The 14,458-nt window shown below is 36.5% G+C and overlaps 3 protein-coding genes across 4 annotated transcripts; 1 reads left to right on the top strand and 2 right to left on the bottom strand.

The window, feature by feature from the left end:
- Positions 1 to 60: 60 nt before the first annotated feature.
- On the bottom strand, positions 61 to 8,913 carry LOC130981654 (CRM-domain containing factor CFM2, chloroplastic). The gene is made up of 13 exons (XM_057905276.1): positions 7,852 to 8,913; positions 6,336 to 6,867; positions 6,124 to 6,254; positions 4,294 to 4,596; positions 4,056 to 4,212; positions 3,637 to 3,929; positions 2,969 to 3,028; positions 2,803 to 2,859; positions 1,868 to 2,017; positions 1,498 to 1,726; positions 978 to 1,108; positions 680 to 861; positions 61 to 583 (listed from the first exon to the last, which is right to left on the bottom strand). The coding sequence occupies exons 1-13, from the start codon at positions 8,560 to 8,562 to the stop codon at positions 565 to 567; spliced, it is 2,955 nt and encodes a 984-aa protein (XP_057761259.1). The 5' UTR covers positions 8,563 to 8,913; the 3' UTR covers positions 61 to 564.
- Positions 8,599 to 13,196, top strand: LOC130981655 (putative pentatricopeptide repeat-containing protein At5g37570). Of its 2 annotated transcripts, XM_057905278.1 has the most exons (4): positions 8,599 to 10,170; positions 10,301 to 11,321; positions 12,723 to 12,894; positions 13,184 to 13,196. In XM_057905278.1, exons 1-2 carry the CDS (start codon positions 9,078 to 9,080, stop codon positions 10,972 to 10,974), a joined length of 1,767 nt encoding a protein of 588 aa, XP_057761261.1. In that variant the 5' UTR covers positions 8,599 to 9,077; the 3' UTR covers positions 10,975 to 11,321; positions 12,723 to 12,894; positions 13,184 to 13,196. The 2 variants fall into 2 exon arrangements, with proteins under 2 accessions (XP_057761261.1, XP_057761260.1); XM_057905277.1 differs by lacking the exon at positions 13,184 to 13,196 and having other exon boundaries at positions 12,723 to 13,161.
- Positions 12,059 to 14,251, bottom strand: LOC130981656 (uncharacterized). The gene is made up of 5 exons (XM_057905279.1): positions 14,056 to 14,251; positions 13,706 to 13,741; positions 13,126 to 13,327; positions 12,412 to 12,490; positions 12,059 to 12,273 (listed from the first exon to the last, which is right to left on the bottom strand). The coding sequence occupies exons 1-5, from the start codon at positions 14,238 to 14,240 to the stop codon at positions 12,149 to 12,151; spliced, it is 627 nt and encodes a 208-aa protein (XP_057761262.1). The 5' UTR covers positions 14,241 to 14,251; the 3' UTR covers positions 12,059 to 12,148.
- Between the last annotated feature and the right edge of the window lie 207 nt (positions 14,252 to 14,458).

The following is a 14,458-nucleotide window of genomic DNA, read 5'->3' on the forward strand; positions in this document are numbered from 1 at the left end:
ATAAGATAACTTTGAACTGTTTTAAGCTGATTTTTATTGTCTCCAAATATTTTTAGACAGAGAAAAAAAAACTGAACTCTTGATATAAAAATAATAAACAATCTAATATCAATCTAAATATACAAATATCCTAATTTATTCTGACAATCTAATATATAAATATTCTAATATATTCTGACAAAAGCAAACTTGGTCTTTTTCCTTTTACTGTGCATCCAATTCCATATAACACATTCCATTATAATTCTATCCTCACAATATTCTCTTCCTTTCTTCTGTCTTTTACAGCTTATAATGACTGAACTTTCAGTGTTAAGTCCTTGATGGAGCTTGCAAAGTAGGAAATGACTAAAGTCATTGCCTGGTAATGTTTATATACATGAGACATTTAAATTCAGTCCCAGGAAGAAAAATGTTTGCCGGGTTAACACAGACAACAGGCACTGGGGGATCGATCCTATTGTCCCTTATTTCTTCTGGTTCCTGCTTGGTTTTGCTACGTAAGTAAACTTATGAGTTCCTCAAATAATTTCCAATTTGCAGCACCAACTATTCCCAATTTCTTTATGATTTCATCACTCTCCTATAAATACAAAAGTATGACAACAAAAACATTCCAAGTGAAGAATAATAGCGACAGGTAATAGCTTGATCAAGGGTTGCATTCTATTTTACTTACAACAATCCACATTCAACTTTGATGGCTTCCAACAGTTCAGGAGAGACAGTAGGCTTAGAAGTTTCTCCCTCTTCAACTTCTATATCATTTATTTTGGTTCTAGGTTTCTCTCCTGCCCCCCAACCCCTATAAAGAATAACCTTGTTTGGCTCCCGAGAGACTAATACGGCACCAGTTGCTTGCTGAAAAAATAACCAGAAGCATTTCAGGATCTGTACAACGGCTCAGGTCACAGGAATAATGCAAAGACGAAGATATGGGAAAAAGGGAAGGTCCAAAGGAACTTCATCTTGGGTACCTCTAGCTTGAACACCACCTCCTGAACTGAGGTGCCTTTTGCCCTGCCTTTAATATTAACTATGGCAAGAGGGTGCTTCTGGAAATGAGTCTTGATTGCTTTTGCAACACCAGTAACAATATTGCTCTTTCCTGAAGACAAAGTACAGCAGAAAGATAAAGATATGATATTCCATCAAATTTGCTCAGTATTCGAGTAACTTAAACGGAAAAAACATAAGGCAAGGCGGGAAAGATAACTTCTAGGGCCCTTGGGTTCTTAATACATCATTTAGAATGAAATTTTTCAAAAAGGTTGATATTGAGAGAAGATTCACCGTTAACTAAACGTGAGGAAAAGGGATAACAGTTTTTACAACTTCTTCCGATTATATTATCTTTGACAAAACAAGCTATAGGTTTGCCACTATAGCAGAAAGCTAAGGGGAAAAAGGAGTAAAGCAATTATCACTGGTTGAAGTTACAATTTATAAAACCAAAGCCCTTGGCAGGATACATGGACTTGTAAAGATGGGAAATACCTATGGCAAGGACAGGTCGCTTTGTCATCTTTAAGGCTTGCCTTCTTAGAAGAAGTCTTTCTCTGTTGGAAAGATACACCGGTCTAATAGGCAACCCTTTTGAACTCCTATTTATCACTGGAACGGATGGTTCAGGGTCACATTTTGATGACGTGACATATGATTCTGGTGGATTGTTATTAGAGATACCATGCCTGGTATCAACTGCAGAGACAATCACTCCATCCAACTGAAATCCACAAAACATAAACTAAATCAATATTTTAGAAAGAAACCCAATAAAAACATGTGAAAGGAATCAGTGATATAACCAGATGATAATCAAGGGCAGAGTTGAAGAATTTTATTTTGACAACCATAAAATGCTTGCCTGTGTCTTTTCAATAATCAAATCAGACATAGATTCTTCTTCACCTTGACGAGTTCCATCATCATCAATCATCTGCTTCTGTCTTGATTCTTGATTTTCAATAGAAACTTCTTTTAGAGAATTCAAGTTTACAGAATTTGAGAAAGATCCCTGAAATCATGACAAAGTACGTTAGGTTCTGTTCTTTAGAGAAGTATACCATGAACATCACTGGAATAAGAATTCTCCCTAAATATGTACAAAGAAAATACACTCATGTAGGTTCTCTCCTATCGTCTTCATTACCAACACAAGAAATTCTTTTACATCATGTGTTGGGTAATTTCCATGAGGACAGAAACAGACCAAGTTCGTAACACTTGACTCACCTTTGCATGCCATAAAACACAGAAAACACTACACTGCTACTCCTTGTAGTGCAAGTTAACCTCTTTACTTGTAATGAGTATCTAATGTGATTACAACCAATAGCAATTTAACAGTTGAATTAAGAACCTTGAGAAAAATAAACAGATCCCAAAATAATGTTGAATGTGTAAGCCAACAGGAGATGGAAAGAAATTTTTTTATTATGTGGTGGTTCTTTTGAACTAAAGGGGAATTGGCATGATTATAATCATACACAGTAAAAAAAATAAAAAAATAAAAAACAAAAAAACCTTCAGCATGTACCTTGAGTTCAAATATAACTATATAAGTACATAACACATCAAGGCATTCACAAATGTAATAAACTGATGCAAATTGCTCATACTTTGACTGTAGTCTTACTGTTGAGACTACTTCAGAATATAGAGAATGAAAATTTGAGTTCAGTTGTTGATCCTAGACATTTATGATAGATTTTGCATCCACCTTTGCATAATGTAAGAAAAAATGATAATATCATAAAGTTGGTAACTATATTGTATGGTTAAAGTAAAATACAAACTCACCATGTCAACTCTCATCTCTTCAGCTTCATGCTTACTGTTAGCCTCCTTATCTTTATCCTATTCAAATCATTTCATAAAATTCCTTAATTGAAATTGGAAATTGGGGGGTGTGCATCTCAGCAACAATTACAATACATTATTGACTGAAAAAAAGAAAACCACTCACCATCTTAAGTTTCAAGTCCTTTATATTCTTATCTAGCTTCAAAACATGAAGCTTCAATGACTGCAAGAGGAAATAAGGATGAACGAATAAGGCAGCGACATATATTGAATGTTAATGTTAGCAGTCAATTCCTTTTCAAAGGTATAAATGCATAACTAGTATGAGTATCCATGTTACAACCTAGTGTTCAACTAGTATGAGTCTACCTATAATGAATATTGGATGTGATTTTTATATGATTTATGTTTTGTTATATTTTATCTTTGGCATGAGATTTTTCTTGAAGAAAAGGATGAGTAGCAAAAAAGGCACAAATTTTCCTCTCTCTTCATGATCTTTTTTCAGGCAAGAATTCTGCTTCACAATAAAGGCTGTATTATACAACATTGTAAGGTATTTTTTAAAAAATTTTACAAATAAAATAATCAAGTCTCTCCCTAATGGATTGAGCCTCTAAAATTTTACATTAAAACATAAAATAACCTTTTATTAATCTTCTTTTAAAAAAGATAAAATTAAGCCAGAAAAATAGAAAGCTTATACTCATCCTGTTAAAATTGTTATCATCATATAGAATAGATAAATCACAATAAAAATTAAAACGTGTCTTATCACAATATAGAAAGTTAACACTCCTATAGGAATCCAACTTAAAATAAAAATATTACCTCACGACGTTGTGCCTCTAAGAATCTCTTCAAGGCAGCTTTTTTATTCAAAAGCGTTTTAGGCCTCAAACTAGCAGGTCTGCTATAATTCTTTCCACGATATACAATGACTGCATATCCCTTGTTCACTCTCTCTACTGCAATTAATATTCCACCACTTTCTGCCTCTAAGGTCTGAGCTATCTGATGAATAGCTTCTGGACTTTGCTTATTACATATTATCTTTACAAGTTCTCTATACTTCCAATGAAGATGCATATTTTCCACCGTTCCATCAAAAACCCCTCGTCTACCTGATAATGAAAAACAGGAGTTATCAGTATTCAGTAATAGATTTTGTCTCTAGAAGTCTAATTTATTTAGTTCAAAGAATTTGTGAATCTATGCTTCAAAATTCAACCATCATACTCTAGAGTCACCTAATAACAAGAAGGGCTTCATCTTCAAGCCAATTTTCCGCAACATGTATCTCTCTTCTTCAGTAATACCCTCTTTATCAATTTCTTTTTCTTGTGGGCACTCTGCATTTTCCAGCTCCGCTAGAAGTTTTTCAGCCTTTGCTTTTCTTTCTAATGCCTATATGTAAGAAGAATATCATCTGTCACTAAAACACTCATGTAAAAGACAGCAAATTGAAGTTTGATGATGAAATCATACCATTGACAACTTGATGCTATTCCTTTTGATAGTTGCTTCAGCATCAGTGAACATTCCTTGTTCAACAATTGCTGTACCCTTCTGGGAGGTAGTACCACTTCCTTCTGAAACACACTCTATAGCTCCATGTTTCTGGCCTGGAGTGACTGTAACTGATGAACTGCTTTCAGCCTTTAGTTTGGATAACTCAATGTTTCTCCGTTCATCAATTGCTGAAGATACTGCAGAAGGCAAGAAGTCCTTTCCTCTATACAAGACAATGAATTCTCTATCCCGTGCCAGGAGAGTCCCACCAGTCAGGTGCTGTAGAAAAGTAGATGTTATTAAACTGAAATTGAGATAATCATTTCATATATAAGTTTTGCTATTGAAACTAGATTATGTCTTAGTTATCTGAAATGACAAGCTACCAAACGTAACAATTGTTCAAGATCAGTAGTAATGCAATTAAAACTGAGAGTTGATCTTTGGGAACAACACCCCCCCCCCCCCTTTTTCTCTTCCCCTCCCCCGCCCTTTCTCTCTCTCCACTCTTCTCCCTGGACCAATAAAGAGGAGAAAGAAGCATCATAAACATGAGTTGAGGTCTGCTTTGCCTTCCCGCTTGACAGAGGTTAAATCTAACAAGAACCTTATTATAACAACAAAAAAACTCTTATCCTACAAGGTGAAGTCCTACATGGACCAAATGATGTCATTGCACCTTGTTATGAATATTTTATATACTCAGCCCATTTATAATTAAGTCTCTAATGATAAAGCTCTGTTGGGGACTTGGGTATTAGGTGTCCAAAGTCCTACATTGAGTAGTATGGGATGCATGATGTTGCATTTAAGGATAGTGGTTCTTCCCCCTTAATAGCTAGTGGACTCCCACTTTCCTTAGGTAATTAACAAGCTCATTTAGAGTTTTCTTGGATCTCTATCTACCCTAGCCACTTTCATTAGATGCTCTCTTGGCCTTTTCCAAACATGCCCAAACCACATTCTATGCCAATTTATTTATTCTAAGCATATCAATTTAAATTAATCACAGGACAATTAAGAGAGTTTAAAAAAGGAAAGAACATATTTATGCTTCTTTTAAAAGAAGAAATTACTTACCACTGTTGAGTTGTGTCTTGGAGACTTGCAATAAAACAATGAAATTATGAACTTCTAATGATGCAAATGCAACTTCCATCACATGATGATTTGAAGCATCCAAGAAAATGGTTTATATGGTATGAAGGAGATCTGGGAAGCCTAATGTTTTCTTATCAACTTTTGATTTCATTTGGGATAGGGCTATCTTTTTGGTTTTCTTTTGGTACTTACCACATGGGCTGTTTAATGGGCTGTTTAATGGGGTTTCAAGGGATTGGCATGAATTGTTACATAGCTAAGCCTTTATGTCTTACATATTCCCTTTTCATATTCTCTTCTATTCTAAATTTATTCTTCTTTGTGAAAAAATGGAAGCATTCAAGAAAAATGCCACAATGTAAACATATCTAGGATCTACTTTGTGCGGTATGTTTAAACAGAAGAAAAGTAGAAAATTGATTTACCAAGGACAGCAAGTCCATCACTTCAGCAAACAGCAAGAACAGAAGAATGACAGCAAATATGTCAATTTAATTACCAAAATCACGGTGAAATATCATCTTGAGCCATGTTCTCAAATAACTGCAGTCACTCATACCATTAATATGCAACATATGGAACTAACCAGAGCAGCCATCAATGAAGACGGATTGGCAGCACCATTTTAACATCTAATTTGATATTTATAATGGAAGTGCTACACTTCATGAACTCTGAAAATTGTTAGCAAAATCAATAACAAACCTTTATCTCTTCAGCCATAATTTCACTGTTAGTATTTTGCACACCTCTCTTTATAGCAATCTTGACAATCTCACATCTTTCCCATAATTTAATAATTGCGGCAGCCAATCCTTGATGTTTCCTGTTTCTACCTGAAAACAAAAAGAACATAGAAAGGCAATTACACATTACTGGTCACATAAGAAAAAGTAGGCCAAACAGCCCAAACTTACCTAAGGCAAAATGGCATGGTAAGGGTTTGCCAAGTCTCCTTAACGTGGTCATTTCATCATCAGTTAGCTTAGACTTCACACCATATGGAAGTAGGCGAAAAGGCTTTCTATATCCAGGTATAACAGCAGGTAGCAGATCAGCATCAACAGGTAGAGGGTCATATCCCCACCAATCAGTAAAACGTGGCCCCAGCCCAATTAATAACTGGTCAGCATCTGCCGCAAGCTCAACCTCACCTGGCAACTCAAATCGTACTTTATTAAGATTACCAACACCTTTTATCAAAGCTGGCTTTGCTGCTTTGATGTCAGACCTTTGGTCAGCATTAGTAACTAAATTCATTTTAGATGCATGGCTCTGTCTTTCGTCAAAATCTTTATCGTCACTATGCTCTGAAAGTTGCAAAGCATCATCAATGTTCTTGTGTCCGAAAACTTCATCTGATAGGAAATAAGGATACTTATAATTAACCCCTCGATACAATAGTATCTTACTTCCAGATCTCCAAACAACAAGGCCTCCAGTTTTTCTCTAACAATGTGAAAAGGATATAATCAGATTATTGTATGTGAGACACCAACGTACAACAACAAAAAGTTAATTCTCTACTAGGTGGAGGATCGGTTATGCAGATAAAATAATGCTGATATGCCCAATTATACACCACATTATACCCAAACAATTTAAAGTTCTTAATTGTATAAGAGGCACAAAAACAAGATTGGATAATTTCTTAAGGCTAAATGCATCTAACTCCTAGCTATATTCCATGCTTCAGAGCTTGATAGCTTGAGTCCTTTATCCATATTGAACCATTGCAATAAAACCATACCCCACAACATACGCACATAAAATCCCTTTCTTTTCCTTTCTTTTCTTTCTCATATTATAGGATTAGCACCTCAGATTTGTAAGTTAAACACAACGAATAGCTGAGTTCTGAACATGAAACTTTTTGCAATTGAGGAGTTCCTTGCATTTTAGCTGAGCAATTTTCTTTCTTTTTTCTTTTTTTCAAAACATATTGTTAATATATCTGCCAAAGATATTTTGTAATAGAATTAAGGTTTAAGGAAGGAATTGGACCACTTTAACATTAAAGTATCAACAACCTAATGCAGGAGTACTTACAAATGACTCAGATCGGAAAACCTATAACCAAACCTAACAGCAATCAATCACATTTGCGATTCTCTCAATTCCAATTCTCATATTACCATCCGCAGTTTAAGTTTCAGCTTGCAACCACAGCATATCGCCACAACAATTATTGCGATGGTTTCCCCAACTGTGGTTTGCCACGGCAGTTGTGGCTGCATCAGCACCATTTTTCCAAATTCAGTAATCACAATGCATTAGCAAATTTGAACCAGTACCAACTCAATTTCTTAACATCCACTATCCTATTCTTATCCAAACCTAAAAATTTTCCACTACCATATCCAAAACAGTAAATTTCAAAGGAAAACTCTTTTACTCCAACAATGCATCACAATTATAAACTTTTCCTTTTACCTCCAGCAAATCATGAGTCCTCTTCATGTTCAACTTGCAAATATCCTCACAAACGATCCTCACCACCTCCGACCGCCTCCACCTCTCATGTATCCCCTGCACGATCCCTTCGGTAATCCCCGCCTTCCCTATCTTCAGCTTCTGCTTCATCCCCAGCCCCGCTGTCGTCAGCCGCCTTATCTCCGCGTCCGAAAGGCTCAGCTCCGCCAGCGTCGGCGCCCTCTCCCGCGCCTCCTCCCTCGCTCTCCTCCTCTTCTCCTCCGCGTTTTCCTTCTTCTTGGCGAGCTCGTTCTGCCTCAGGAGGGCAATGCCGGGGACAGGAACAGGATTCTCCGGCGTGCTCCAGCTCGGGTCGATGGTGTGGCCAACTCGTTGAATCGGGAGGCGGGTTGGAAGTGGAACGAAAATCTCTCCAGCTGTAACGGCGGCGGAAGATGACGACGGAGGAGAGGCCCCGGAAGACGCCGGAGCTTGGTCGACGAAGCCGAGGGATCGGAGCTTATCGGCAATTCGCTGGATGGCGGAGGTTGGGAGGGTTTGGGCGTCGGTTGCGGGTTCGAGTTTGGAGCACCGAATGAGGAATTTGGGTTTGCGGGTTCGTTTTGGGAGATGAAAGAAGAAAAAAGAGGAAGCAGAAGAAGAAAGAGGAAGGGGAGTGTGAAAATGAGAGGGAGTTGGTTGTGGAAGTAGCATTTGCATTTGCATTTGCATTTCAGTTGTTGTTCACCGGAATGGAGGGGACTGAAGAGTGAAGATAGCAGAGAAAGAGTGCATTGAACTTCAAAGGTCACGTGATGTGGACGCGGCCACGCGGGATATTTAGAGTGGCTAAGATGTACAAGATAAGAAAACAACCGTATTTTGGTAAATTTGAAAAGTTGATCTTAATTATATATTACTAGTGCAACGCACGGGCATAACAAGGAAATAATAAAAAGCATATTTTTTATTGAGAGAACGGAGAAACGAACTGAAGAGGAGGAGGAGGAAGTAAATATGATGATGAAGAAGAAGAAATTGAGAATGGAGGGACAACGTAAATGATGGGAATGAATCTCTTTTTCAATTTGGATTTCCACTATAGGAGACACCCTCTTTTCAAGGATGGTTATAGGATAGGATAGGATATATATTTTTTATAATTAAAATTAATTATTAAAAATTATTGAAATATATACACTAATACACGGGAAAGCTTTCCTATATAATATAAGATCTGTTGCCATATGGTTAACTTAATGATTATTATTATTTATTTATGCATGAAGTTTTACACAGGAACCGCTTCATTACATTCCCAACCCTCAAAAGCTTCACCTTTGTTAACGCAATTCCTCAACAGTTCTACAACCATTCTTCATCTTAAACAGACCCAGGCCTTCGCTCTTAAACTCCTCTCTCACCAACCGCATCAATACAATCACTTCTTGGGTCGTTTGTTTCTGAGGATTTTCTATCTTAATGCCGAAATATCTAATCTCTGCTATGCCCACAAACTGTTTGACGAAATGCCAAACTGCCCAAACAGCTTCGTTTGGACATCCCTTATTCGCGCGTTTATATCTGGTACCCAATTTCGCCATGGAATTTCCACCTATGCTAGGATGCACCAAAATGGGGTCTTGCCATCTGAGTTCACCTATTCCACAGTCCTCAATGCATGCGGACGTATCCCCGCCACGTTCGAAGGGACACAAGTTCATGCAAGGGTGGCGCAGTCAGGTTTCTTGGGGAACAAGTTTGTGCAAACCGCTTTACTTGACATGTATGCGAAGTTTGGTAGTGTTTTCGATGCAAGGGTAGTGTTTGACGGGATGTGTGATAGAGACCTAGTTGCATGGACGGCAATGATTTGTGGGTATGCCAAGGCGGGGATGATGATTCATGCGAGGTGGTTGTTTGATAACATGGGGGAGAAGAATTCTTTTACTTGGACTACTATGGTTGCAGGGTATGCAAATAGTGGCGACATGAAATCAGCCAAGAAATTGTATGATGCCATGGACGAGGAGAACAAGAGTGTGGTCACGTGGGTAGCAATGATAGCTGGTTATGGGAAGTTTGGTAAAGTAAGTGAAGCAAAAAGAGTGTTTGATAGGATATCAACGCCACGTGATCCGTCAGCATGTGCAGCAATGCTGGCTTGTTATGCCCAAAATGGGTATGCAAAGGAAGCTATTGACATGTATAAGGAAATGAGGCAATCAAAAATTAAAATCACTGAGGTGGCAATGGTGGGTGCTTTATCAGCATGTGCACAACTTAGGGATATTCAAATGTCAAGTACATTGACAGAACATGTTGAGGAGAGTATTTATGGTATATCCTTCTATTATTACTTTGTTTTCTGCACTTTAGTGTCAACTCAATCTCTTTAGCTTGAACCTCTTGATACTAACCTTCGCGCTCTTGTTTAATTGGGTTTCGACCAATTGTTCTTTCATTTCAGATAGGATATGTATTATATCCAATTCATTGATCCACATGCATTCCAAATGTGGAAACATAAACTTAGCTTGGATGGAATTCAGTAGAATGAAATACAGAGATGTGTATAGTTATAGTGCAATGATTGCAGCCTTTGCTGAGCATGGGAAATCACAAGATGCTATAGATCTTTTCCTAAAGATGCAGAAGGAAGGATTGCAGCCAAACCAGGTTACATTCGTGGGTCTCCTCAATGCATGTAGTTCTTCAGCTCTCATCGACGAAGGTTGTAGATATTTTCGGACTATGACTGAGGTATTTGGTATTCAGCCCTTACCCGAGCATTATGCTTGCATGGTAGATCTGCTTGGGAGGGCTGGGCAACTTGAAAGGGCATACTGTCTCATAAAGCAGAATGCAAGCGCCGATGCAATCACCTGGGGTTCTTTATTAGCAGCTTGCAGGGTTTATGGCAATGTGGAATTGGGTGAGACAGCTGCTAGACATCTCACCATGATTGACCCTGAGGATTCAGGAAATTATGTGCTTCTAGCAAACACTTATGCATCGAAGGACAAATGGGAACATGCAGAAGAAGTTAGGAAGTTCATGAGTGAAAAGGGAATGAAAAAACCTTCAGGGCATAGTTGGATACAAAGAGAGATAAGTGGACAGTTTAGAGATGAAATATTTTGATTGTTAATCTTCTGCTTGTTAGATATATTATTTCTGCCAATGTAATGGCATGAATTCCTCTTCTGCATTTCCAAAGGTCTTTCCAATGGTGGATGCTAGAGAAGAAGCACATTCGTTGTTAATCTCTGCTCATTGAATATCTGATTTCAATCAATAAAATGATCACATTTCTTCTCCATCTCCAAAGAGGATCCGATTGGAGCTAAGGTTCAATGCTTTTGAGAAAGGTATATCAGAGGGCTTGCTCAGGTTCAATCAACGGCAGCTAATATTTGAAATTGTTGTCAATATTACTCAATGGCAATGCTTATTGGAGACAAAATTAGCAGATATATCCTTACTTCCCGGTAATTTTCTTTGTGCTGTATCTCCAATTTATTTAGATTTCTTTTTTCTTTTGGTGTATAAACCGATAAAAGCCTTAAAAAATCCTTACTACAAACTATTACCTAATACAGCACTATGAAGGGAGGTGGAAAAAAAGAGTGAAGAATGAGACATAAATATGAACATAAGATTTTGAAGTTTTATTTAATCAGTCTCGAATTAGGTAAAAAGGCCTTATAAACTGGCTTTCTTAGGGGCTAATAAACATAACAGCATTAGATAGATGAGCACACATTCATCATGCAGTGATAAATTCTCCACGATGGCATGATTGTAATTGATTTAGAACCTTTGTAAGACAAAATCTGATTAAACTATCAAAATAATACATACTAGACTCACATCCATCCGATGCGTGGAGAGCTAAATTGATTATACTATATACTATAAATTTAAAAGTATTATATTGTTTATAAATTAATTAGATAATATGTAGATTAATATTAAACTTAAAAGACTCCTTTATAAAAAATATTTATAATTTGTATATAATTCAATATAATTATTTAAAATTAAAAAACAAAGAAAAATATACAACAACGAAAGTCTTGTGAAGTTAGTCTCTTTTTAAATATTAACTCATGTATGTTTTCTAATATTTTTATATATTAGAAAACTTTCTTATATACTTTATCATAAAATATAATCAATTCTAAGAAGTTATGTTTCTTTTCATTAACAAGCTTATTCTATAATAGGTTTATATCAACTTTTATATGATAAGAATAGATAGATAGATAGATGTTTGCTTATTTAATTGAGAGGTCTAAGTAACAGCTATGCTATCTCAATGTCCTTTCCACTTTAGGTACTCATCTACTGTTAAATGTTTTGGACCACCAAACCAATCAATTAAGAATATATTTTCAATCTCCAATTTGTAGACTTGAAAGTTATGATCCGTAGGCCAGCCTGTTCACATTTCAACAAAAAGAATGAATCAAATTTCAGAATGCATTAGGGAGAAGAGTAAGATGGAACGTGTAACTTAGCAACTAGTGGCTAGCATAAGAAAAGAATAAATGCTCTTATCTTATTTAGTCCAATTACCTTTCATCTCTGAATGCTTGGAAAACAATGCATTTCTGCCAAATTCAGCTTCTTTGGACTTTTCATCAACCAATATCAGCTAAAACATAAAAGAAGACTTGTCAAGTTCTCATACAAACCGATAGCAATTTCATCATGTTTTCTGCCTTTGTGAAAGAATATCTGTTCTGCAAAGCCGACATAAAATAGTTGGAACTAAAGATGAATAGTTAACTTCTCATTCAACAAAATAGGAACTTTATCACAACTTTTTATTATGTGAATATCATGAAGGTCCTTTCGGGCATAATAAAATTCATTGCTATATGCAGGAAATGTATGGTAAGATCTGTATCAAACAATAATTCATGTGAGACGAAGTTAGCAGAACAGTATGGAAGTGAAAAGGAAAGCATTTTGTTCAGTATGATCACATTCTTTAGCGCTCTCGTTTGAGGCAGTCCTCCATATGCAGGGGATACAGGATCAACTCAAGACAAAAGGGTAACAAGAATAAAAGAATTCACAATATTTTGTGGCTTATGGGGCCGTGAAAGAGTTTTTCTGAAAGGGTGATGATACATCATAAATTCATAAGTATTTGCACATTTAAAATGTTCAGAGACTAAAAGTTAACTAGCACAGAAGACAACTTAATAAAACGAGGACAAACTTGTCATCACCCAAAATGAACAATCAGATTCAACTATTTCTTTTTCTAATTTTTTCACATACCTTTCCTGTTAGAGTAATTTTTGAGCAGGTAGGATTCTCTGGGTCTATCTTGCCACAGGTCCCAAGAGGATATTCACTGACTGTAAAGGAAGCTCTTTGGTCTTTCAATGCATTTTTTACTGTTGGATCCAAATTTGTCAAGTAAAAGTATGGGATGCCAGTGCCTTGGTCAGGTATCCCATCACTAAATGATACCACATTCCTGCAGTTAGACAATATATTACTTGATTTCTGTGAGGAAACCTCTTTTACTTTTAATCAAGATTAAAACTATGGAAACCAAGACATTGAATGTAAAATATTTATATAAGAGTTTACATTTGGCAGATTAATTAACTCAAAAGGATGGTTGCACTAAAATTTATAGGAGTCAGCAAACGAGGAGGAGGAGATTAACATGATCTTGATGAAAGTTCTATGTAGTTGTTGGCCTGATACGGTTACTACCATGCATTTACATATTATTTTGATTATATATATATAGCCATGCGACTTTGAACATTTTTCAGTGCACTATGAATCTACTTGAAACCGTTATATGTATTCTAGGTATCAAAGTATAAATATACGATATGCTTACCCCCAGGGTGCTCCACCCAAATCAATTGAGATTGTGCTGCCAAAAAAAGGGGAAAAGTGGAGTTAATATACATGATTTGATCTTTACAACCAGATAAATTAAATAAAAATAATTAGCTAGTGACGAGAATTGGTTCATCATGAAAATTTTGATGAATTTTTATGTAGTCATGGAACTTCTTAATTTCTTGACTTGCCTTTCAGCAAATCTAAGGTTTGGGAATGGGGAGGGAAGGCATCCTCCGCCCCCACCCCATCCAGTTGACATCCCTAAAAAGGATAATAACATCAATGAAAATTTGAAATTAGCGAAAGTGTGCAATGAGAGAGAGAGAGAGAGAGAGAGAGTACTTTAATACAGCCCAGAAATTCTGAGAGACCAGCCAACGAGCGGTGGCAATAGCATCATTTGGGTCAGGTTTTTTAGAAATGGACAGCATTGATCTCCTGTGTGCCATAGAATTCTGGGAACAAACCAAGAAGAGTACGATAGGGACAACAAGTACATGCAAAACTCTAATACTTTTCATTTTCATCGTCTCTCAACTCCCACAACAGCACTATAGACTATAGTAGTGTAAGAGAAGAGACTAGTTAATTAGTTATAGTCCAGGCAGTTGCGCGAGAATGATCCAAAATTTTAACTCTTCTCTCTCATCATTGATTATATATAACATGCAAATTTGTGTTTCTTTTTCCTCCTTCTTTCTAATATCTTTTTTCTTAATGAACAAATAGCATTTTGCTATTCTTT

The sequence above is a fragment of the Arachis stenosperma genome, chromosome 5 (genome assembly GCF_014773155.1).
Source record: "Arachis stenosperma cultivar V10309 chromosome 5, arast.V10309.gnm1.PFL2, whole genome shotgun sequence".
Taxonomy (NCBI): Eukaryota; Viridiplantae; Streptophyta; class Magnoliopsida; order Fabales; family Fabaceae; genus Arachis; species Arachis stenosperma.